This window comes from Aedes albopictus, chromosome 2 (assembly GCF_035046485.1).
Source record: "Aedes albopictus strain Foshan chromosome 2, AalbF5, whole genome shotgun sequence".
NCBI lineage: Eukaryota > Metazoa > Arthropoda > Insecta > Diptera > Culicidae > Aedes > Aedes albopictus.
In genome coordinates, this window is record NC_085137.1 from 362,879,655 (window position 1) to 362,904,947 (window position 25,293).

The 25,293-nt window shown below is 45.2% G+C and overlaps 1 protein-coding gene across 3 annotated transcripts in view; it reads left to right on the top strand.

The window, feature by feature from the left end:
• LOC109621282 (serine/threonine-protein kinase NLK) overlaps positions 1-25,293 on the top strand; it is a 197,328-nt gene that overhangs the window by 160,565 nt on the left and 11,470 nt on the right. The window contains exons 6-11 of one of the 3 annotated variants that reach the window (XM_062852896.1): positions 5,620-5,829; positions 5,987-6,175; positions 6,262-6,463; positions 6,594-6,687; positions 13,995-14,316; positions 21,160-22,110. In XM_062852896.1, coding sequence (XP_062708880.1) covers positions 5,620-5,829; positions 5,987-6,175; positions 6,262-6,463; positions 6,594-6,687; positions 13,995-14,118 — 819 coding nt within the window. In that variant the 3' untranslated portion in view covers positions 14,119-14,316; positions 21,160-22,110. Of the gene's footprint in view, positions 1-5,619; positions 5,830-5,986; positions 6,176-6,261; positions 6,464-6,593; positions 6,688-13,298; positions 13,595-13,994; positions 14,317-21,159; positions 22,111-25,293 lie in introns of all 3 variants that reach the window. The other 2 variants (XM_062852897.1, XM_062852898.1) reach the window with 2 other exon arrangements.

Below are 25,293 nucleotides of genomic sequence, written 5' to 3' on the forward strand. Positions count from 1 at the left end.
TCCATGTTTCGTGCCCATAGAGGACGACCGGTCTAATCAACGTTTTGTAGATGGTTAACTTCGTGTTACGGTGAACTTTATTCGATCGTAGAGTTCTGCGGAGTCCAAAGTAGGCACGATTTCCTGCCACAATGCGCCTCTGAATTTCTCTGCTGGTGTCGTTGTCGTCGGTCACCAGTGAGCCCAAGTACACGAATTCTTCAACCGCCTCGATTTCATCACCGTCGATACGAATTCGGGGTGGCGGGCGCGGTGATTCCTCCCTGGAGCCCTTTGCCATCATGTACTTTGTCTTCGACACATTAATGACTAAGGGCCCATATAGCCGAGGCGGTAAACGCACGGGTATTCAGCATGACCATGCTGAGGGTGACGGGTTCGATTCCCGGTCGGTCCAGGATCTTTTCGTAAAGGAAATTTCCTTGACTTCCTTGGGCATATAGTATCTTCGTGCCTGCCACACGATATACACATGCAAAATGGTCATTGGCAGAGGAAGCTCTCAGTTAATAACTGTGGAAGTGCTCATAGAACACTAAGCTGAGAAGCAGGCTTTGTCCTAATGAGGACGTTACGCCAAGAAGAAGAAGAAGAACATTAATGACTAATCCGGAGTCGGTTTTCTCGATAGGGCGATGGAAGTGCGAGTGAAAAATCCGGGATCAGAATCGCGCTACAATATTCGTTGGTCAGTCGATTTTCTCGGTAGAGCCATGCAAGCGCGAGTGTGGAATGCGGAATCAGATTAGCTTGAGAATTTTCGAATGGCAGACAATTTTCAGGTAAGAGTGATGGGGGTGCGAGTGAAAAATCCGGGATCAGAATCGCCCTACAATATTCGTTGGTCAGTCGGTTTTCTCGGTAGGGCGATGGAAGTGCGAGTGAAAAATCCGGGTTCAGAATCGCGCTACAATAATCGTAGATCAGTCGGTTTCCACGGTAGGGCGATGGAAACGCGAGCACGAAATCCGGGATCAGTGGTCATCGTGATCAAATAAATCATAATCGTGGTGAAGACCGCGACGTGTATTTCCATATAACTAGTGGATCATATCACCTAACAGAGGTGGCTCCTAGATCCACACCTTACCCTACCCTACTAACCACCATTCCTTCCCGTGACAACTATGGGGATGCTGTGGATTCCACGGTTTCTAGTAGCAACGGTTGTCGAACTAACATTCCTTCCCTTTCCTGATGACCGTAAGGACGTGGCCAGCGCCGTTATTGACTTTAAATAGCTGAACTCTCGAATTGTGCACATTGAGAATAGTTAGCTAGTCCCAAGCTTTCACATTCATTGGCTCTCTGTGCAACTTCGATTGTTCTGGTCAATCACGGAGTAGCAACTACGATGTGTACGGTTATCTTTGCTTTGCTTTGCTTTGACACATTAATGACTAATCCGATTCGCCTGGCTTCACTCTTTAGTCGGATGTACGTTTCCGCCATCGTCTCAAATTTACGAGCAATAATATCAATATCATCGGCGAAACCAAGCAGCTGAACGGACCTCGTGAAAATCGTCCCACTCTTGTTTATCCCCGCTCTTCTTATTACACCCTCCAATGCAATGTTGAACAGCAAGCACGAAAGACCATCACCTTGCCGTAACCCTCTGCGAGATTCGAAAGGACTCGAGAGTGTCCCTGATACTCGAACTACGCACATCACTCGATCCATCGTCGCCTTGATCAACCGTATCAGTTTATCCAGGAATCCGTATTCGTGCATAATCTGCCATAGCTGTTCTCGATCGATTGTATCATACGCCGATTTGAAATCGATGAACAAGTGATGTGTGGGCACGTTGTATTCGCGGCATTTCTGCAACACCTGGCGGATGGCGAACATCTGGTCCGTTGTAGCGCGTTCACCCATAAATCCAGCCTGATATTGCCCCACGAACTCTCTTGCAATCGGTGATAGACGACGGCATAAAATTTGAGAGAGTATCTTGTAGGCAGCGCTCAGTAGTGTGATCGTGCGGTCGTTCCCGCAATCCAACTTGTCGCCCTTTTTGTAGATGGGACACACGATACCTTCCATCCATTCCTCCGGTAATACTTCCTCCTCCCAAATCTTGGTAATGACCCAGTCTAGTGCTCTCACCAGTGCTTCTCCACCGTATTTTAGAAGCTCGCTTGGTAGTTGATCTGCTCCAGCGGCTTTGTTGTTTTTCAACCGGCCAACCTCCTCCTCAATCTCTTGAAGGTCAGGGGCCGGAAGGCTTTCGTCCTGTGCACATACTCCTAGATCTGTTACCACGCCACCTTCGGTACTTGCAACGTCGCCATTGAGGTGCTCATCGTAATGCTGCCGCCACCTCTCGACCACCTCACGCTCGCTCGTGAGAATATTCCCGTGATAATCTCGGCACATGTCGGCTTGTGGCACAAAGCCTCTGCGCGAGCGGTTCAGCTTCTCATAGAACTTTCGTGTGTCCTTAGCGCGGTACAGCTCTTCCATTGCTTCGCGATCTCGTTCTTCCTGCTGGCGCTTCTTCATCCGGAAGACTGAGTTCTGCCTGTTCCGCGCCTGTTTGTAACGTGTGCCTCATTCGCTCTCGTACGGTGTTGCAGCATTCTCGCCCATGCTGCATTCTTCTCGTTTTTCAACTGTTCACATTCGCCGTCGTACCAGTCGTTTCTGTGATTCGGAGTCGCGAAGCCTAGTGCTGTAGCCGAGGTACTACCTATGGCGGATCGGATGTCCCTCCAGCCATCTTCAAGTGGAGCTGCGCCACGCTGCTCTTCCGTTGGTAGGGCCACTGCTAACTGCTGCGCGTAGTCTTGAGCCACTTCTACGTTACGAAGTTGCTCGATGTTGAGCCGCGGCGTTCGACTTCGACGCGTGGTGATAACTGTCGAAAGTTTTGAGCGCATGCATACAGCGACTAAGTAGTGATCCGAATCTATATTCGCACTGCGGTATGTGCGGACGTTGGTTATATCTGAGAAGAATTTACCGTCGATTAGAACGTGGTCGATTTGGTTTTCTGTTTGATGGTCGGGTGATCTCCAGGTGGCTTTGTGGATATCTTTGCGGGGGAAGAAGGTGCTTCGAACTACCATACCACGGGAGGCTGCAAAGTTTACGCATCGCTGGCCGTTATCATTCGATACGGCGTGCAGGCTGTTTCGCCCGATTACCGGTCTGTACATTTCCTCCCTTCCTACCTGCGCGTTCATGTCGCCGACAACGATTTTCACGTCGCGCGGCGAGCAACCATCGTATGTTTGCTCTAACTGCGCGTAGAACGCTTCTTTCTCGTCATCAGGTCTCCCTTCGTGTGGGCAGTGGACGTTGATGATGCTGTAGTTGAAGAAACGGCCCTTAACTCTCAACATGCACATCCTTGCATTGATCGGTTGCCACCCGATCACACGTTGTCGCATCTTGCCCAACACTATAAATCCTGTTCCTAGTTCATTGGTGGTGCCACAGCTTTGGTAGAAGGTAGCTGCTCGATGCCCGCTTTTCCACACTTTCTGTCCAGTCCAACAAAGTTCCTGCAACGCCACGATGTCGAAGTTGCGGGGATGTAGTTCGTCGTAGATTATCCTGTCACATCCTGCGAAACCTAGTGACTTGCAATTCCATGTTCCAAGTTTCCAATCGTAGTCCTTATTTCGTCGTGTGGGTCTTTGCCGATTGTATCGAGTCGTATTTTCTCCTATGTTATTCGCAATGGGGATTTTTACGGGTGGCTTATTGGGCCTACGCCAACACTCCTGTCTCGCCGGAGGGCCATCGTGCCAGTTCTGTTTAACGTCCCAACCAACACTGGGACGACCACGCTGATGGGGCTACCACCTTGGATCTAGCTGGGCGTGGTGCAGCGTTTCTTACTCAGCCGCTGGATGCCAGAACAGACGCTGTTTGAGCCGCACCTCCTTGGTGAACAGACACTCGGATCGTACCTCCTCAATCTAGCTGAAGTCAGAAGGACAACAGTGCCCAGGCTGCACTACCAGCTAAGCACACAACTCTTAGCTGGCGGTCTTTGTCATCGCTTGACTCGTGAAGGCATGAGGTAGGAACTTGTGAGGACCAGAGCTATATTGGACGCTCTCCTTATCGACTCACCGTTTTGCAGCCCTAATGCTGAACCTACCCACCTCGATTTATTCCTTTCCATCATGGTACCCAAATTTGACGTCAGAACAAATAATATGTATAAAAAAATATTGCCATCTTAGTGTCAAACTAATGACCTTTGGATTATCGAGCCCCACTGTACACCTTACTTGCTTCATGTAAACCTCATTAAATCTTCCTTCCTAAACTTATTGTATGACACCTGAAATTCTCTGGAAATCCCCTAGAACAAAACTACTTAATTCCCCTGAATATTTCCTCAAATCCTCCGAAACCACCTGCAATCTTTTAAAATTCTACTTCAATCTTCTTTACCCTGAAATACCTCTAAAAACACCTCTAAAACTCCCAAAAACCTCTAAATCTCCATAAACTTTATTGACACAGCCTTGTAAATCCTGTGTAACCTCTACTCCTGCAAACTGAAATCCCTCCCCTTCAAACTTAGAACATGTCCGAAACTCCTCTAAAACTACCATGAACTCCGTAAAAACCTTCGAGAAATTTGTCTGACCCGCCCTGGAGATTCGGAGGGGAAACCTTCGAGGCTCCAATAAAATTTCTTCGAAACTCCCCAAAATCTCGCCTGAATCCTTTTCTCCACCACCTTCCTAGAAACCCCTCTAAAACCTCACGGACCCCCCTCCCCCTCCTTCTAAAACCCTTCTGAGTTTCTATTTTGTATACCTTTTATAGGCATTCTGAGACTCCTCTTTTCTCCTCTACCCTTCAAAACTCCCTACGGCCTTTAAACTGTTATTAGTTTAATCCATAAAACTTGGTTGTGTATTTTTTTAAGAATCAATTCAGAACTTTAAATATGGTATCGGTTCATTTTATTAATCATCTTCTTCTTTTTTGCTCGACGTTCTCTTTGGAACTTGGCCTGCCTTCGTTCAACTTAATGTTCTTTGAGCACTTCCACAATTATTAATTGAAGAGCTTTCTTTGCCTGCCATTGCATGAATTTATATATTGTGAGGCAAGGACAATAATGATACACTATACCCAGGGAGCCGAGAATTTTTTTCCGGCCGGAACGGGAATCGAACCCGTCGTTTCCGGATTGGCGATCCACAGCCTTAACCCTCGAGCGATCGCGTTGTTGTTTTTTGTACAAAACGTTGAAAAAATATCGCTTTTTGAACACAGCATTAGCGTGGTGCTGACGATGGTGGTGGACAACCGCGGCGAGTTACGGAAGGTTAACTACTAGGCTAACTGGAGACCCCTTTTAATTATTATAGTGCTCTCATTTTCAACCTACTGAAAACTCAGGATTAAGGCACTATTTGTTTTGTTTCTTATTTTTTATTTTTGTTGATATGAGGACGTATAAAAGCAAAAAGATCGGGAACAATCGTTGCTGTAATCGCTAATGGTACCTACTCATAGGGTCTGGCTTTTTGTCAAAACCAAATGGAAAAAGTAAATCTTTGAACATAACAGAGCAAAAGCTGATCTTAGTATAAAGTTCCATCCATAACATAAATCGGATTATGTTCTCTTGCTCTTCAGATTTGCGACTTTGGTTTGGCACGCGTGGAAGAACCAGACCAATCCAAACACATGACACAGGAAGTGGTAACGCAGTACTACCGGGCGCCGGAGATCCTGATGGGAGCACGACATTACTCGGCAGCAGTGGACGTGTGGTCGGTTGGCTGCATATTCGGTGAACTGCTCGGCAGGCGGATTCTATTCCAAGCGCAGAGTCCAGTGCAGCAGGTTAGTATAGATTGTCCTAGGTGAAAATGTTTTAGTTCCGTTGATGCTATTCTGTAGCTCCCATCGGGAAGTTATTATTTTTAGTATCCCATTCTTCCTAACGGGTCAGTTAATTAATTTCCATTATTACAACCCATTCGCCCCTTATTTCTCACAGCTGGAGCTTATCACAGAACTGCTGGGCACACCCACGCTAGAGGACATGCGACACGCCTGCGAAGGAGCCAGAACACACATGCTGCGAAGAGCACCGAAGCCTCCGTCCCTGTCCGCGCTGTACACCCTGAGTACGCATGCCACCCACGAAGCAGTGCACCTCCTCTGCCAGATGTTGGTCTTCGATCCGGTGAGTGTCCCGTTCGCTGCCCGCACCCAAAATCCCAAACCCTGATCTGATTAATTCTAATTATGCTTATCTTTCTGTATGCACAGGACAAAAGAATATCGGTGATTGATGCCCTGGCGCATCCGTACGTGGACGAGGGTCGACTTCGTTACCATTCCTGTATGTGCAAGTGCTGCTACACTCCGTCGGCCGGTATGCGCCAGTATGCGGCCGAATTTGAACCCTCGGCGCCACAACCGTTCGACGACCTCTGGGAACGGAAGCTGACGTCGGTGCAGCAAGTCAAAGGTAACGAACGTCGCAACAGCCAACCATGCAAATCCTCGCCGCCGCCGTTCCACTTTTAATCAGCAGATTTATACTAATTATCGGTTTCTTTGTTCGTGATATTCCTTTTGTTTTTCTTCCATCCCAACAGAGGAAATGCACAAGTTCATAGCCGAACAGCTGCAAACGAATCGCGTGCCACTATGTATAAATCCTCAGAGCGCCGCATTTAAGAGCTTCGCCAGGTAAGAGATCCCCAGCAGTGGTGGACGCGGACCACCCTTTTTCACACCCCCCTATTGTGTCCTATTTGTTTTTGGATTTTCGTTCTCTTGCTCTTTCTCTTGCTCTTTTGTACATCACGACACATACAATATCCGGCTCGCGAATTATCCCCACCAAGATAAGCGCCTTAGCACGGAAAACGTGTAGCTAAAAATAAAAATTAAAGTAGGACTCCTCGTCGAGTAAATTGCAAGGAAAAGGCTGAATCGGTAATTAAGAACTTTTATAATCAGCGTCCGAGGACGATAATAAAAGAGGAAAATTGTTAGGGCAAACAGAAGGTTAGGCACCATGTGATTACTCTAGAAATAATTTTCAGTTTTGATGTTTTCAAATGCAAATGTTTCTCATAGATTCTGATAAATAATTTTTATTGTTTTCTGTTACCTATATTGCTGAAAGATGCACAAAGTTTTTTTTTCACCAGGCATTTCTCCGGGAGTTCATCCTGGAACAGCTTTAAAGGTTTTTTTCCGGTCATTATTCTAGTGTTTTTTGAGGATTCCTTCAGCAATTCCTCCAGGGATTCTCAAAGGAATTTCACCAGAGATGCTTTTAGGTATTTTTGCAGGTATTCCTTCAAAGGCTTCTTCAAGGAATTTCTCCATATATTCCTTCAAGAATTCCGCTAAAGAATGCCCCAATAATTCCATATTCGAAATATTTCTGCAGGAATTTCTTCCAGGATTTTTTTTTTCTTTTTATTCGTGAATTTTAACTAGGCTCAGTGTACCAGTTATGGCTATAGTACCTCAAATTCGCCATAGTCGATTTTTAACCTTTAAAGATACAAATCAACAAGAAAAAAATCGTGAACAACAGATCACGATCACAAAACATGATTGCAGTCATTCAAACTTCACAATTTGCTCAAATTATGGTAGAAATAAACCATTTTCCTTAACTTTTCGGCCTCCTTGCACCCTATTTCGCCATAGTGTACCAGTTATGGCAAATCCCATAAGGAATGCATGTAAATAGTGCGAAGTGGAACCCAAATTAACAAATGTGTCCATAACTGGTACAGGGTTCCTATCATTGGCACACGCCGTAATAAATACTAAAAGTAGTTTTGGTTCCGTTTTTATATTTTTCCTGTAAAGTATGAAAGCTAATCAATCACTTGACTTATTGTTTACATTCGTCGGTCTTCTTCTTATTTTTGTAGAAATAGTTTTTCTTAGGTAGTGCGATAACTGGTACAGGCACCCTAATGCTAATTACTCACACCCTACTAGGAATTCTTCTAGATTTTTTTAGAAATTATTAAAAAATTCTTAAGGAATTCATTCGTTAAGGAAACTCTCCTGGGATTCCTAAGGAAATCCTCATGTAATTGCTTCCGGGATTCCTCAGAGGGTTCCTCTATGTTGTCCTCTATATATTCCTCCAAGAATTCCTCCAGGAACTCACTTCTCTGCTTTTCCAGGAACAACTTCAGGGATTATATTTGATCCCTGAGATTTGGATTTTTCTGTCAGATTCTCCACTATAACTCGTAAATTCGACCGTAAACCCTTAAATATTTTTACATATTCGTATTCCTTGTAAAATTGTTCTAAAATGATTAAATGATCTGTTGAACAGTTAGTTTTTATTGGGAAATGTTAAAAATGAGAATGAGTAGCGTGACGTTACAACGTTGTAACGTCACGCTACTAATTCTCATTTTTAACATACTTTTCCGGTGAAAACTAACTGTTTAACAGATTAAAAACTTATTGGAAATTTTACAAGGAATCCGAATATGCAAAAATATTTGAGGGTTTACGAGTTTACGAATTTACGAGTTATAGTGGACAATCTGACAGAAAAGGCGTCAAAACGTTGTAACGTCACGGTAGAATGTGTCATTTAAATTCCTCCATGAATTTCTGCAGGAAACCTTTTTGGGATTCCTGAAGGTATTCATCCTGGAATTCTTTCAGAAACTCCTCCACCAATCCATGCAGGATTTGCCCCAGGAACTGTTTAGGGATTCCCTTAGCAATACCTCTTAGGATATCTTCCAGGATTCCCCCTGGGGTTTTATCATGAATTCCTCCAGCGATTCTTAGGATTCTTAGAGCATTTCTTCAATAATTCCTTCTATGATTTATTCAGTACTTGCTCCTGGGATTGGTTCAGAAACTCTTCCTGGGATTCCCTCAGGAATTCCATCTGGTATTTCTTCAGAAATTCTTCAAGGGATTCCAACATATAATCTGCGAATTCTTTCAGGGACTCTTCTAAAATTCATCCAGGAATTCCTCTGGGTGTTCTTGCAAGGTTTCCTCCAACAATTCCTCTAGAGATTCTTGTAGAAGTTCCTCTAGAGATTCCTCCAGGGATTCCTCCAGAATTCCTCTACAGATTCCTCCAGAAATTCCAACAAGCATGTCTCAAGCAATTGCTCCAGACATTCTTCCAGGAATTTCTCTCAGGGATTGCACTAAGAATTCCTCCAGGAATACCTCCAGGCATTCGAGGAGTTCCTCTAGGAATTCTTTCATGTTCATAGGGATTCCTCTAGGCTTGTTTCCAGGCGTTCCTCCAGGCATTCCCCCAGAAATTCCACCAGACATTCCTCCAGGATTTCATCCAGGAATTTTTGCAGTCACTCCATCATGAATTCCTTCAAGAATTTCTCAAGGAACTACCCCAGGAATTCCTCCAGGTATTCTTTCAGAAATCGCTTCAGGGAATTCTTCCAAGAACCCCTCCAGAAATCACCACAACAACTTCTGCAGGAGTTTTTCCAGGAAATCCTCCAAGAAACGCTCCATGGGTTCCTTCAGAAATTCCCCCAGGAATTCCTCCCGGAATTAATCCAGGGATTCTTCCAAGATCTCCTCAAGAGATTTCTCCAGGAATTCCTCTAGAGATGCCTCCATGAATTCCTACATAAATACCTGCTGCAGTTCTTACAGTAATTCTTCCAGGCATTCCTCCAGGACCAAGTTCAAGAGTTCGTCCAGGAGCAATTCAGGAGTTCCTCTGCGGATTCCTCCAGGCGTTCCTCCCAGATTTTATCCTAGTTTTTTTTCCAGGACCTCCAGGAACTACCCCCGGTATTCCTTCAGGAATTCCTCTATGAATTCCTCCACAAATTCCTCCAGAAACTGCTTTAGGAATTTTGCAGGTATTCCTCCCAGAATTCCTCTAAAGATTCATCCTGCAATTCATCCAGGAATTTCTCCATAGATTCCTTCAGGAAATACTCCAGGTAGTCCTTCAAAAATTCCTCATTGAGGTTCCTTCAGAAATTCTTCTAGGGATTTAAGAAAGTAATTGTTAAACAAAAACCCTGAAATAAAATATTAATTGATTGAAAAAAAAACTTCTAAGGATATCTCCAGGAATTCTTCCAGGGTGTCCTCAAATTCTTCCAGGAACTCCGCCAGGACTTTGTTCGAAAGTTCCTCCAGGCGTTCCTCCGAGACTCCCACAAGAATGGCTTCAGGGATTTCTCCTGGATTTCTTTAGGAATTCAGGAAATTCATCCAGAAATTGCTTCAGGATTTTATCCACGAATTTCTGCAGTGACTCCAACATGAATTCCTTCAAGAATTTCCCAAGAAACTAGCCCAGGAATTCCTCCAGGTATCCTTTCAGAAATCTCTTCAAGGAATTCTTCCATGAATCCCCCCAGGAATCACCACAGCAACTTCTTCAAAAGTTTTTCCAGGAAATCCTCCAAGAAACGCTTCATGGGTTCTTTCAGAAATTTCCTTTAGGAATTCCTCCCGGAATTAAACCAGGAAGTCTTCCAAGATCTCTTCAAGAATTTCCTCCAGTTATTTTTTCAGAGATTTCTTCAGGAATTCCTCCAGGAATTCCTACATAAATACCTACTGCAGTTCTTACAGGAATTCCTCCAGGCATTCCTCCAGGAGCAACTTCAGAAGTTCATCCAGGAGTTATTATTATTATCTTTATTTAAGAGATTTGCAGCCCTAGGCTGGCTCATCTCTGTAATCCAGGAGTAATTCAGGAGTCCTTCTACGGATTCCTCCAAAAGTTCCTCTAGGGATTTCTCTGTGGACACCTCCAGGAATTCCTCCAGGAATTCATCTAGGAAATCCTCCAGGCGTTCCTCCCAGATTTAATCCTAGATTTTTTCCAAGGACTCCTCCAGGATTTTTTCTAAGAATTCCTCCAGGAATTACCCCCGGTACTCCTTCAGGAATTCCTCCACAAAATCCTCCAGAAATTGCTCTAGGAGTTCCTCCAGGAATTTTCCAGGTATTCCTCCCAGACCCAGATTCTAAAGATTCATCCTGCAATTCATTCAGGGATTCCTCCAGGAAATACTCCAGGTACAGCATCCGCTCGATAACTGACTGCTGTTTAACTGGACTGTTTTTTACCTGGGTGCTCGATAACTGGGCCAAAATCCAGTTAAAAAGCAGTTGTCTGTCAAAAATAAACGAAATCTAACCTCACATTTTGCAAATTCATAAACAAAACACAATATAACAATAGCATCCGGCTCTTGATTCGGCTCCGGAAGCTCAGTCCAGTTATCGAGCGCCGCTCGCTGACTGGACTGTCGTCAAAGCCCAGTTATCGAGCGGAAGCTGTAGTTCTTCAGAAATTCCTCATTGGGGTTCCTCCAAGAATTCTTTTAGGGATTTCTCCAGGATTTTTTACATGGTGGCCTCAAATTCTTCCAGGCACTCCGCCAGGATTTTTTTCGAAAGTTCCTCCAGGCGTTCCTCCAGAGACTCCCACAAGAATTGCTTCAGGATTCCTCCTGGATTTCTTTAAGAATTGAAGGATTTCTTCAGGGATTCCTTCCAGGATTCTTCCAGGTAGAATTTCAAAAATTCCTTCAAGGATTCCTCCAGGAATTCCTCCGGGTAATTCCAGGGCTTCCTCCAAGATTTGCTTCAGAGATTCCTGCACGGATTACCCCAGGAATTTTCCATGAAATCCTCTGAGAATACCTCCTAGAGTTCGTCCAGAAATGCTTTTAAGGATTTCTCCAGGAATTCCTCCAGAAATTCCTCTAGGAATTCCTCCAGAAATTCCTCTAGGAATTCCTTCAATAATTCCTCTAGGGATTCCTCTCAGAATTCCTGTAGAGATTCGTCCAGGAATTGTTCCAGGACTTTCTCCAGGAATTCCTCCAAAAAATCCTCCAGGTAGTCCTTCAAAAAATCCTCCAGCGATTCCTCCAAGGGTTGTCTCCTCAAATTCCTCAAATTCAAAATATGAGCATATAAAACTGTCTCTAGGGGAATTCCGGCAAGGATGTACTCGGAACAATACAACTGAAGGTTTATTCTTAGAGGAATATAGGGTATGTGTGCCATCAATAATCTCATGCTCCCATTTTCATCCTATTCGAAAACAAGCGATTACGGCACCGATTGACTCCGTTCTTTTTGTTTTCATGGGTGCTCACTTCTAACAAAAAATACAAAAATGAGAAACAAAACAAACAGCGCTTTAATCCTTTGTTTTTCGTGGGATGAAAATGGGAGCCACATGCTTAATAAGGGAACCAATACCCTAGTTCAAGAACATTTCAAGGTGCTAATAAGCATAGACAAATTGGATGATTATTTAGTGAAAGAACTCCAGTTAGTCACGGAAAACATTATGTAGACATTTTCAAAAAATAACTTCGGACGGGTTTCTACTATGTTCTACTGGAGAAAATGTCATGAAGAAAATTTTGGATTAGTCCCAAAAAGAGTTCGTAATTTCCAAAACAGTGGATTCCTTCTGAGAATTATCCGCAATCTGCTTTTAGAAATCGTTTAGGAAATCCTCGTGAAATTCCTCCAGGATTTTGTTCTGGGATTCTTGTAGGGATTTGAGCAGAAATTCCTTTTGAGATTTCTCCTGGAATGATTCATTGAATTCCTTCCAGAATTCATTCTGGAATTGCTCCAAAAATTTTCTGAAATTACTGCCGGAAGTCCTTATGAAATTCCTCCGTGAGTTCCTTCTGGTGTTCCACCAGAAATTATTTGTGGAAATCATGTGAAAATCAACTCCCTTTTGAATTGCTCCAAAAATTTGTATTTGGTCTCCGCTAGGAACTTCTGCTGGGATTCATCCAGGAATGGCTTCAAGAGTTTCTTCTAGGATTGCACCAAGAATTTCTGCAGAGTTTCTTAAGGATTGCCACCAGGAATTCCTTTGGAGATTACTCCAGGAATTCTTTCAGCAATTCCTTCGGTGACTCCTCCAGCAACTCCTTCTATCATTGCTCCAAAAACTCTTTCTTGAATTTCTCCAGCAATTCCTTCAGCGTTTTCTTCAGAAATAGCCTTTTTGGACTTTGATAGACAGGTACAAAATCAAGATTTGAATATTTTGTCAGAACTCTAGTAGACTGTCGCAGAGTAATGTTCTCTAAAATCGAAATTTTAGAAGATATTAGTTTTAGCCAATAACTGAATTTATTTATTGATTTATTTATGTTATTTTAGAATTGGATACAGATTATGTCCTTAGAAAATTTGAAACTCTCAAATGTGCAACTTTTAGCAATACCTTGGTCTCCCAATCTTCGATCACACAAAAAAAATGTCCTACATTTATCGTACAAATTGACTGAAATTTCCCCACGTATTAGTATCGTCAACAACAGCAATAACAATCATCCGACGTCACCATCATCCACTTACCATCAACAGTAGCTCTAAATAGAAGGAGAAAGAGTGAAACTTGCTAGGCGCTAATGACAAACTAGTACATATACAAAGAGAGAAAGAGAGACAGGATACGAACAGAGTACTGCCGGCCATCGAATCTTCGATATTCATTCCTGCTAGGGGGGTCCCACCAGAGAGCTCCCCTAGCACCAGAGAGTGCTGCTAGTGTTAAGCCCTTCACAGAATGCGAGCGCGCTGCGGACAGTTTGCGCCCTAGGTGTGTCCGATTTTGTTATTCTCCCTAGTCTTACACATTTTCCCCCGCTCCAAATTCGCCCCCTCGAGTTTTGAACCGCGCCTCATAAGTGTACTAGTTTTTAATTTGTACAATATTTCCGTCCATTATTTCACACCTTTTTCATGTATTTACCATTTTAATCCATATTTACTACACTACTCACTTTCCTACCAGCACTGCAAATGATGTTGCCTTATGTGACAGGGGCATGTCTAACCATCTCTCAGTCCTTGTTGCCCTTTTTTCCCGCTCGAACGCTTTTCTACTTACTTTTATGTTTCTTTTTGAAAAAAATGCGATAATACCGTGGCTCGATTGATCACGGGTACTACTGTGAGCACCGAAAACCTCATAAGCTAATCAAGACATTTCATTACAGCTTTCCACCAGAAAAGACACGAGAAGAAAAGAAACAAGATTTTCTAGATTTTTTAAAGAAACAACCGCCATATGTACTAGAAGAGCGAAAAGAGCAAATCAAGCGAATGCTTGAAAGGTTCTAGCTTTACAACCTAGGAACGCATTGAGTGGTTTGCGGTTGTTGTTCAACGAGAGGACATTTCTAGACGGGACCACGACTCGATTGGACTGACATGATGCGGACGACCATTTGACGGACGGGTTTATTACGAGTACTTCAAACCAGATGTACAGGATGGAATCTCTTCGAAATATCCGGGAAAAATCCAACGATCCTCCGGGTAAATAGATGCATGCACGAGAGAAGCTTGTGTCTGTGAGCGTCCTGATTATTCTATGGAATCAAAAACACCTATACACGGTTAATTTACGCGGTATGATTGCGTAATATACTCTACTAATAAAACCACCTTTCCGGCATCACTGTAGGTGTCCACAGGATACCGATGCCTAGTGAAAACGAGGGTTAAAGCGAATCAAAATTCCTTTCTTTAGCCCATCACCGTGTGGACGTGGCCGGTGTCGCCGTTGTTGATTTTATTGGTGTTGAGTGCAATTCCCTCAGAAATTTATTACAGAAATTCTTAGATTCTTCCAGGAACATCTACTTGGAATCATCCATGCATTCCTTCTGGGATTTATCCAGGAAGTCCTTAGAGGATTCCTCCTGAAAATGATTCGGAGATTTCTCCAAGAAATTCTCCGAAGATTCCTCTAGGAATTCCTTCTTTCAGGGATTCCTTCAAGAATTCCTTCTTTCGAGGATTCCTCCAAAAATGCCTTAGGGGATTCCTCCAGGAATTTGTTCAGCGATTTCTCCAGGAATCCCCTTCGGAGATTCCTCCAGGAATCCCCTTCGGAGATTCCTCCAGGAATCCCCTTCGGAGATTCCTCCAGGAATCCCCTTCGGAGATTCCTCCAGGAATCCCCTTCGGAGATTCCTCCAGGAATCCCCTTCGGAGATTCCTCCAGGAATCCCTTCGGAGATTCCTCCAGGAATCCCTTCGGAGATTCCTCCAGGAATCCCCTTCGGAGATTCCTCCAGGAATCCCCTTCGGAGATTCCTCCAGGAATCAATCCCCTTCGGAGATTCCTCCAGGAATCAATCCCCTTCGGAGATTCCTCCAGGAATCAATCCCCTTCGGAGATTCCTCCAGGAATCAATCCCCTTCGGAGATTCCTCCAGGAATCAATCCCCTTCGGAGATTCCTCCAGGAATCAATCCCCTTCGGAGATTCCTCCAGGAATCAATCCCCTTCGGAGATTCCTCCAGGAATCAATCCCCTTCGGAGATTCCTCCAGGAATCAATCCCCTTCGGAGATTCCTCCAGGAATCAATCCCCTTCGGAGATTCCTCCAGGAATCAATCCCCTTCGGAGATTCCTCCAGGAATCAATCCTCTTCGGAGATTCCTCCAGGAATCAATCCCCTTCGGAGATTCCTCCAGGAATCAATCCCCTTCGGAGATTCCTCCAGGAATCAATCCCCTTCGGAGATTCCTCCAGGAATCAATCCCCTTCGGAGATTCCTCCAGGAATCAATCCCCTTCGGAGATTCCTCCAGGAATCCCCTTCGGAGATTCCTCCAGGAATCCCCTTCGGAGATTCCTCCAGGAATCCCCTTCGGAGATCCCTCCAGAAATCCCCTTCGGAGATCCCTCCAGGAATCCCCTTCGGAGATTCCTCCAGGAATCCCTTTCGGAGATTCCTCCAGGAATACCTCCGGGGATGCAAGAATGTATTACGGAATTCCTCCAGGAATGCCTCCGGGAATTCATCCAGGAATTCCTCTAGGTATTCATCCAGGAATTCCTCTAGGAAATCATCCAGGAATTTCTCTAGGAATTCCTCTAGGAATTCGTTCTTTAATTATTCCAGGAATTCCTTCGGGAAATCCTCCAGAAATTCTCTCGGGAATTCCTCCAGGAATTCTCTAGGGGATTCCTCCAGGAATTTTTCCGGGGATTCCTCCAAGAATTCCTCCTGGGATTCCTTCAGGCATTCCTCTGGGGATTCCTCCAGGAATTCCTCCGGGGATTCCTCTAGGAATTCCTTTTGAGATTCCTCCAGGAATTCCTCCGGGGATTCCTCCAGGAATTCCTCCGGGGATTCCTCCAGGAATTCCTCCGGGGATTCCTCCTGGAATTCCTCCGGGGATTCCTCCAGGAATTCCTCCGGGGATTCCTCCAGGAATTCCTCCGGGGATTCCTCCAGGAATTCCTCCGGGGATTCCTCCAGGAATTCCTCCGGGGATTCCTCCAGGAATTCCTCCGGGGATTCCTCCAGGAATTCCTCCGGGGATTCCTCCAGGAATTCCTCCGGGGATTCCTCCAGGAATTCCTCCGGGGATTCCTCCAGGAATTCCTCCGGGGATTCCTCCAGGAATTCCTCCGGGGATTCCTCCAGGAATTCCTCCGGGGATTCCTCCAGGAATTCCTCCGGGGATTCCTCCAGGAATTCCTCCGGGGATTCCTCCAGGAATTCCTCCGGGGATTCCTCCAGGAATTCCTCCGGGGATTCCTCCAGGAATTCCTCCGGGGATTCCTCCAGGAATTCTTTCGGAGATGCAAGAATATATCACGAAATTCCTCCAGGAATTCCTTCCGGAATTCATCCAGGAATTCCTCTAGGAATTCGTTCTTTAATTATTCCAGGAATTCCTTCGAGAAATCTTCCAGGAATTCCTTCGAGAAATCTTCCAGGAATTCCTTCGAGAAATCTTCCAGGAATTCTCTCGGGAATTCATCCAGGAATTTTCTCGGGAATTCCTCCAGGAATTCTCTAGGAGATTCCTGCAGAAACTTTTCCGGTGATTCCAAGATTTTCTCCGGGGATTCCTCCAGGAAGTCCTCCGGGGATTCCTCCAGGAATTCCTCCGGGGATTCCTCCAGGAATTCCTCCGGGGATTCCTCCAGGAATTCCTCCAGGGATTCCTCCAGGAATTCCTCCGGGAATTCCTCCAGGAATTCCTCCGGGGATTCCTCCAGGAATTCCTCCGGGGATTCCTCCAGGAATTCCTCCGGGGATTCCTCCAGGAATTCCTCCGGGGATTCCTCCAGGAATTCCTCCGGGGATTCCTCCAGGAATTCCTCCGGGGATTCCTCCAGGAATTCCTCCGGGGATTCCTCCAGGAATTCCTCCGGGGATTCCTCCAGGAATTCCTCCGGGGATTCCTCCAGGAATTCCTCCGGGGATTCCTCCAGGAATTCCTCCGGGGATTCCTCCAGGAATTCCTCCGGGGATTCCTCCAGGAATTCCTCCGGGGATTCCTCCAGGAATTCCTCCGGGGATTCCTCCAGGAATTCCTCAAGGGGTTTCCTCCAGGAATTCCTCCGGGGATTCCTCCAGGAATTCCTCCGGGGATTCCTCCAGGAATTCCTCCGGGGATTCCTCCAGGAATTCCTCCGGGGATTCCTCCAGGAATTCCTCCGGGGATTCCTCCAGGAATTCCTCCGGGGATTCCTCCAGGAATTCCTCCGGGGATTCCTCCAGGAATTCCTCCGGGGATTCCTCCAGGAATTCCTCCGGGGATTCCTCCAGGAATTCCTCCGGGGATTCCTCCAGGAATTCCTCCGGGGATTCCTCCAGGAATTCCTCCGGGGATTCCTCCAGGAATTCCTCCGGGGATTCCTCCAGGAATTCCTCCGGGGATTCCTCCAGGAATTCCTCCGGGGATTCCTCCAGGAATTCCTCCGGGGATTCCTCCAGGAATTCCTCCGGGGATTCCTCCAGGAATTCCTCCGGCGATTCCTCCAGGAATTCCTCCGGGGATTCCTCCAGGAATTCCTCCGGGGATTCCTCCAGGAATTCCTCCGGGGATTCCTCCAGGAATTCCTCCGGGGATTCCTCCAGGAATTCCTCCGGGGATTCCTCCAGGAATTCCTCCGGGGATTCCTCCAGGAATTCCTCCGGGGATTCCTCCAGGAATTCCTCCGGGGATTCCTCCAGGAATTCCTCCGGGGATTCCTCCAGGAATTCCTCCGGGGATTCCTCCAGGAATTCCTCCGGGGATTCCTCCAGGAATTCTTCCGGGGACTCCTCCAGGAATTCCTCCGGGGATTCCTCCAGGAATTCCTCCGGGGATTCCTCCAGGAATTCCTCCGGGGATTCCTCCAGGAATTCCTCCGGGGATTCCTCCAGGAATTCCTCCGGGGATTCCTCCAGGAATTCCTCCGGGGATTCCTCCAGGAATTCCTCCGGGGATTCCTCCAGGAATTCCTCCGGGGATTCCTCCAGGAATTCCTCCGGGGATTCCTCCAGGAATTCCTCCGGGGATTCCTCCAGGAATTCCTCCGGGGATTCCTCCAGGAATTCCTCCGGCGATTCCTCCAGGAATTCCTCTGGCGATTCCTCCAGGAATTTCTATGAAGATTCCTCCGGTGATTCCTCCAGGAATTCCTCCGGTGATTCCTCCAGGAATTCCTCCGGTGATTCCTCCAGGAATTCCTCCGGTGATTCCTCCAGGAATTCCTCCGGTGATTCCTCCAGGAATTCCTCCGGTGATTCCTCCAGGAATTCCTCCGGTGATTCCTCCAGGAATTCCTCCGGTGATTCCTCCAGGAATTCCTCCGGTGATTCCTCCAGGAATTCCTCCGGCGATTCCTCCAGGAATTCCTCCGGCGATTCCTCCAGGAATTCCTCCGGCGATTCCTCCAGGAATTCCTCCGGCGATTCCTCCAGGAATTCCTCCGGCGATTCCTCCACTAATTCCTCTGGCGATTCCTCCAGGAATTATTCCTCCAGGAATTCCTCCGGCGATTCCTCCAGGAATTCCTCCGGCGATTCCTTCAGGAATTCCTCCGGCGATTCCTCCAGGAATTCCTCTGGCGATTCCTCCAGGAATTTTTCCGGCGATTCCTCCAGGAATTCCTGAGGCGATTCCTCCAGGAATTCCTCCGGCGATTCCTACAGGAATTCCTCCGGCGATTCCTACAGGAATTCCTCCGGCGATTCCTCCAGGAATTCCTCCGGCGATTCCTCCAGGAATTCCTCCGGCGATTCCTCCAGGAATTCCTCCGGCGATTCCTCCAGGAATTCCTCCGGCGATTCCTCCAGGATTTCCTCCGGGGATTCCTCCAGGAATTCCTCCGGGGATTCCTCCAGGAATTCCTCCGGGGATTCCTCCAGGAATTCCTCCGGCGATTCCTCCAGGAATTCCTCCGGCGATTCCTCCAGGAATTCCTCCGGCGATTCCTCCAAGAATTCCTCCGGCGATTCCTCCAGGAATTCCTCCGGCGATTCCTCCAGGAATTCCTCCGGGGATTACTCCAGGAAATCCTCCGGCGATTCCTCCAGGAATTCCTCCGGGGATTCCTCCAGGAATTCCTTCTGATATTTCTCCAGGAATTCCTTCAAAGATTCCTCCAGGATTTATTTTGGAGATTCATCCAGAAATTCTTTTGAGATTTCTCCAGGAATTCCTTCGTGAATTCTTTCAGGAATTCCTTCATCCAGGCATTTCTTCGGGAATTCATCCAGTAATTCCGTCGGGGATTCCTCCTGGATTTCCTTCGGAGATTCATCTAGGAATTCCTTCTGAGATCCTTTCAGGAATTCCTTCTTGGAGAACTTTTTTAAAATACCTCCATGAATAATTTAAGGGATTTCTCCAGAATGGCTTTAAGAATTTCAGGGATGATGCTCAGAAAGGATTCCAGGAGAATCGCCCGGGAAGAATTCCATCTGCACAGTCAGTGATCATTAAGAAGTGATCTGTTCTTATCCAACTTGACGTTGAAGCCAGATATACTAGCCTCTTTTGTATCTTACTCCAGTGATTGTTTTGTTCTAAAGTTTTGATTTACTTTTGAGTCATATTTGTCAAAATCTGTAACACAATTATTTTGCTAGCCCTCTTAATGTAATTTTGCACGTTCCGTTCCAGTCTTCATGTTCTTCTAGGGAATCAGAAATTATAGCTGTTCAAAGCATATAATCTAGCACATACTTTCACTGTATAATCAAACTGCCCTATCTTAAACTTCAGCTCCACTGAAGCCACAGCCTCACATAATCGTTTCTATGTTACGTTTGTTAAATCCCAAATTCACCACCATCATATCTCTTTCTCGTTCTCACTTTAGTAATATAAGATAAACCGAAATCGGACCACCTAGGTGCAGACCTTCGATTGTATCTTGTATTAAGCACAATAATCCCCCTTCGGTCCGAAATTTACCGTGCCGTTTATTATGTACTAGTTCTTTTTTTTGTTTCAATTACCTTGACTGATTCGCTTTTTACTTGATATTTTTCTTCCTTATGCTATGATATCTTTCTCTGTCTGTTCTTTCTGTCTAACTGTATTTGGTCCAACATATACTAGTTATTCTTTTCGATTGCTTATGCTTTGAAATAAACTATACTATTTTCCTTTTATTTACCAAAGGATAATGGGTGATAACTAAATCATGCTTCAAAAGAAGTAACAATCTAGAACGGTCAAACACTTTGGATAGTTTTTGATTGGCCATGACAATAGGTCTTAGAAACGTTCTTATAACCAAGTTTATGACGAACAGCTATTCGTGAACGTATCAACCCAGAAGGGCATAAGATGCTGAAAATGTACCTTATGCAAGCCTAAATGAAGGCGATGTAAGCGACACATTTGCATTGACAAAGCGTATACGTAATACGATTTGGGATGTTATTTTATGCGACTTCCTGCGTGTGTTTGTACGATTTCCATCGTATTGTTTGAGCTTGTATGGTGTATGGATTGCGCAATGTGTCTCATGCCTAAATAGAGTGATCAAGCGGTTTTTAATAATTTTTATTATCATTGATTTCCACATATTTTCCAAGCTGTTTCTCATAATCACTTTTGGAACTGACTTGTGTTCAGATTTTAAACTGTTCACTTGAAGCTTCTCCACTTCATTTTGAGCATATAGCAGAAACTTCTTCTAGCACACATGTTTAGTTATCACCCGTTATGCTGAATGTATCAATTCCACCGCGCAATGAAGTCTCTTCCGTGCCGTATGCATGAATGAACTGTTTCTCCCCTTATTTATCTAACCACTCATAGTCTCACAATAATCCCTAGATTGTAATGTGACTTAGCCGAATTCCCCACGCAAACTAACGTTTCTTCCATGTCCGTCCATGTTACCATTCCAGCTCAACTGTGGCTCATCCCTCAGAACTGCCACCCTCGCCGCATCAATGGGAATGACACAATGAAGCGATGGCTGCCTGAAATTTGTAAATTACTCAACCAGCGCTAAGCAAAGACAGAAAAGTTAGTGCAACTCAACAGACAAAATCACACAATTCGAAGGAGAGCGAACAACGGTTAAAAAACTCATTTTGGACGGAACTGAGTCAAAGTGTATTATATAGAATTTCGTATAACTGAAGCAACACACACACCCTAGTAAAGTAGGACACTACAAAACTATCATGATTAGTAGACATGAACAATACAATGCTGCCAAAAAGGGCATCCCCTGAGTAGCTTACTAGAGACACAGAGAGAATGAGAGAGAGAGAGAATCTCAGGAGGATGCTACTACACACGTGAGACCCCGGAACGCGGAATACGGAGACGGAATGATTATGAACCTTTAGGCTAGAGAACACGGCAACCAACAACCTCAACCAATTTCGGAGGACGAGACAATTTGTTCCGCCTTCTTTGGGACACTTCGATCCCAAGGATGGATGATAGAGGATGAATGAACAAGCTAGTCGATGCATGCCACACACAAGCGTGGGAAGAGTGCATCACAATACACAGATACAACACACGACGAAACCGGAGAAGGAACAATTGGAAACGGTCCCTTGGGATGAAGGGGCAGATTACCTTCAAATGAAAGGTAGCAGTAGAGCCCTTCTTAACCAGACGGATTTTTTTCGGACTGATCCGTGAGAGCCATCATCAAATTAACCTGGAAAGCGGTAGCAGAGGCAAGTCTTTATGTAAACCGACCGAAAATAGGAATGAATCTGCCAAACTGCGACGACAGTATGAGCTTGGTAGATGTCGTTATTTACGGATACACTATTGGAATAATGATGTAACAGAAGCGCAAAACAAGAAAAATTGAGAAAAAAAACTATTTGCAGGTTTGTTTCTACAGAATCATGTGATATGTATTAACATTGGGTCATTCCTAATCAAATCGACAAATAAAAAGGAAAGGTTTACATATTTTCAATATTTTTCATTGAGTTCTGCACATTTATAGCACTTCAACCTAATTCAGAAATACTCATGTAATTCAAGTTTGAAAGCATCTTCTTATATCTGGTTCGTAGTTGTCTACAGAAATTTTGCTCGTCGTATTTTTTACTGAACGGAGCTCTCAAGCAGTTACCGGCTCAGCTGTCAGAAGGTGTTATCGAAAGATATCTTTGAAATTGATTTTCGATATCAAAACAAAGATCTAAATCTGAGAAAATAAGGTCAGTGGCTCAGAGTCGATAGTCGACATAGCGAATCGGTGGAATGACAGATGTGCCGACAAAAGGGAAGCCGACGAAGCAAGCCAAGCTTCAGGCATGCTCGGTTTTGTTTGACTCGCCCTTCTTTGGACAGATTTGGGAAGGAACGGACGTGTTCGTGCGGCGCTCCGGCGATGTGGCCGGCGGCAGGTTTTGCAGCCTTGGATTCACGACAATGGCGTACCCGGTAGGCACCACGCTCCCAGGATGTTGTAAGTATTGTGAAAAACTTGGACTTTTGGAGAATCTAAAAAAAAATGATGAGGAAGCTGAGTGTGTGTTATTGCCAGTGTAATATGGCGTGCGGGTTGAAAATGGGTTTTTTGTCGGTGCGAGAGATCAATAATAAAACAAAATTAAAATTGCGTTAGCCGGTGCGAGAGGACGTCGTGTGGAATCGTTTGTACGCAGGTGCGGGAGGACGCCTATAAAAAAATGTGTTTCGCCGGTGCGAGAGGGCGCCGTGCAAGTTGACTGTTTTGCAGGTGCGAGAGTGCATCTAGCAGGAAAAATGTGAATCCAAGGCTGCAAAACCTGCCGCCGGTCACAGTGCCGGAGCGCCGCACGAACACGTCCGTTCGTTCCCAAATCTGTCTAAAGAAGGGCGAGTCAAACAAAACCGAGCATCAGGGATGCCACATATACAGATTTTTCTGTAATCATGCAGATTTTCTTGCAGCTTTTTATACAGAATTCTGTGTACCAATATCACAGATATTTGGAAATGATACAGATTATACAGATGTTTCAGAAACTTACAGAATTTCAAACAGATTTTTCGCGAAATATTACAGATTTCCTACAGATTTTTGACAAAAAATAGTGATACAGATTATAAAGATTTTTGAAAGGCAAAATACAGATTTAAATGTGGCAACACTGCCGAGCATGCCTGAAGCTTGGCTTGCTTCTTCGGCTTCCCTTCTGTCGGCGCATCTGTCATTCCACCGATTCGCTATGTGGACTATCAGTATTGGCAAATGCACTGAAATAATTTTACAACTTTGAACCGAATAAGTTTTTCGTTAAGTTTCAAACACAGTTTCATTGACTTACGCTATATACACTACAAAGTCCTTTTTTTCAAAAATTTAAAACCTAATTATTAAATATCTGGCAGAACCTTGGCCAAGTGAAATCCTTCGGAGAATTCGTATACCAATCTTCGCAGTACAGTAAACTCTGTCGAAATTTATTGCGGAATCCATAGGGGAATTTACAAATAAATTTTCTTTACAACATGACACATGTTTGCAAAATTGCTGTTAAAAATCGACTGTAAGCTTGAGTTCATTGGTGAAGGGCTACACTAAAACTGTGCTTTTGACGCTTTTTTATTCACTCGACGTTTTTTCCTCTCAGAAAGACACTATCTCCGTGTCGAAACGTCGGGTGAATAAAAAAAAAACTCCTGAAAAAAACTCGTTCTGAAACCCTAAGACTGCGTAGTCGTTAACCAATAGAGTGTTCTAATGCCACAATACAAACATTTATTTGCTCAACATCACACCTAAGATAAGACATAATCAACAATACTACGCCACAATACTCAGTTTGTGGCGGTTGCACTCCATCCTCGGTCACGCCCAATGCTCGCCAGGTCATGCTCCACCTGGTCCGCTCATAGTGCTCTCTGCGCTCCACGCCTTCTTGTGCCAAACGGATCTGTCGCAAGCACCAGCTTTGCTGGATTGATGTCCGGCATTCTTTCAACATGCCCTGGCCTGTCACCGCCGAAGATCGTCCTTAGCACGCGTCGCTTGAAAACTACGAATGCTTGCAGGTACTCCTCGAGCATGGTCCATATTTCGTGTCCGTAGAGGACCACCGGTCTTATTAGGGTTCATTCAAATATTACGTAACGCAAAATTTCACTATTTTAGACCCCCACCCTCCCCCACGTAACAAATTTTATATGGGGGCTTATGGGATTTTGTATGAAGCGTAACACAGAGCTAGACCCCCTCCCTCCCCCCTTAGCGTTACGTAATATTTGAACGAACCCTTAGCGTTTTGTTCACGTGGGTGAATTTATTTTGGACCGCAGCCTAGACCGCAGCCTCTTCTGTAGCTCGTAGTACCGTAGTAGGCACGACTTCCACTAATGATGCGCCTTCGTATTTCACGGCTAGCATTGTTAGCCGTCAGTAAGGATCCGAGGTAGACGAAATCCTCCTCCACCTCAAAGGTATCTTCGTCTATCGTCAGTAGACGGACCTGGTCGTGTTCAGTTCCACCTACCAGCATGTACTTTGTTTTTGAGGTTGAGGCATTCACCACCAGTCCGTCATTTGCTGCTTCGCGTTTCAGGCGGGTGTACGGCTCTGCCACCGTTCCAAATGTTCTGGCAATAATGTCCATGTCGTCCGCAAAGCACACAAATTGACCGGATTTTGTGAAAATCGTTCCCCGGCTGTTGAGCCCGGTTCGTCGCATCACACCTTCCAGAGCGATGTTGAAGAGTAGGCATGAGAGTCCATCACCTTGTCTTAGTCCCTGGCGAGATTCGAATGAACCTGATAGTTCACCCGAAACCCTTACGCAGTCTAGCACACCGTCCATTGTTGCTTTAACCAGTCTAGTCAGCTTCCCAGGAAAGCCGTTTTCGTCCATGATTCTCCGTAGCTCTGCGCGGTCGATACTGTCGTATGCCGCTTTGAAGTCGACGAACAGGTGATGCGTTGGGACCTGGTATTCAAGGCATTTCTGGAGGATTTGCCGTACGGTAAAGATCTGGTCCGTTGTCGACCGGCCGTCGATGAAGCCGGCTTGATAACTTCCCACGAACTCATTCGTTTTAGGTAA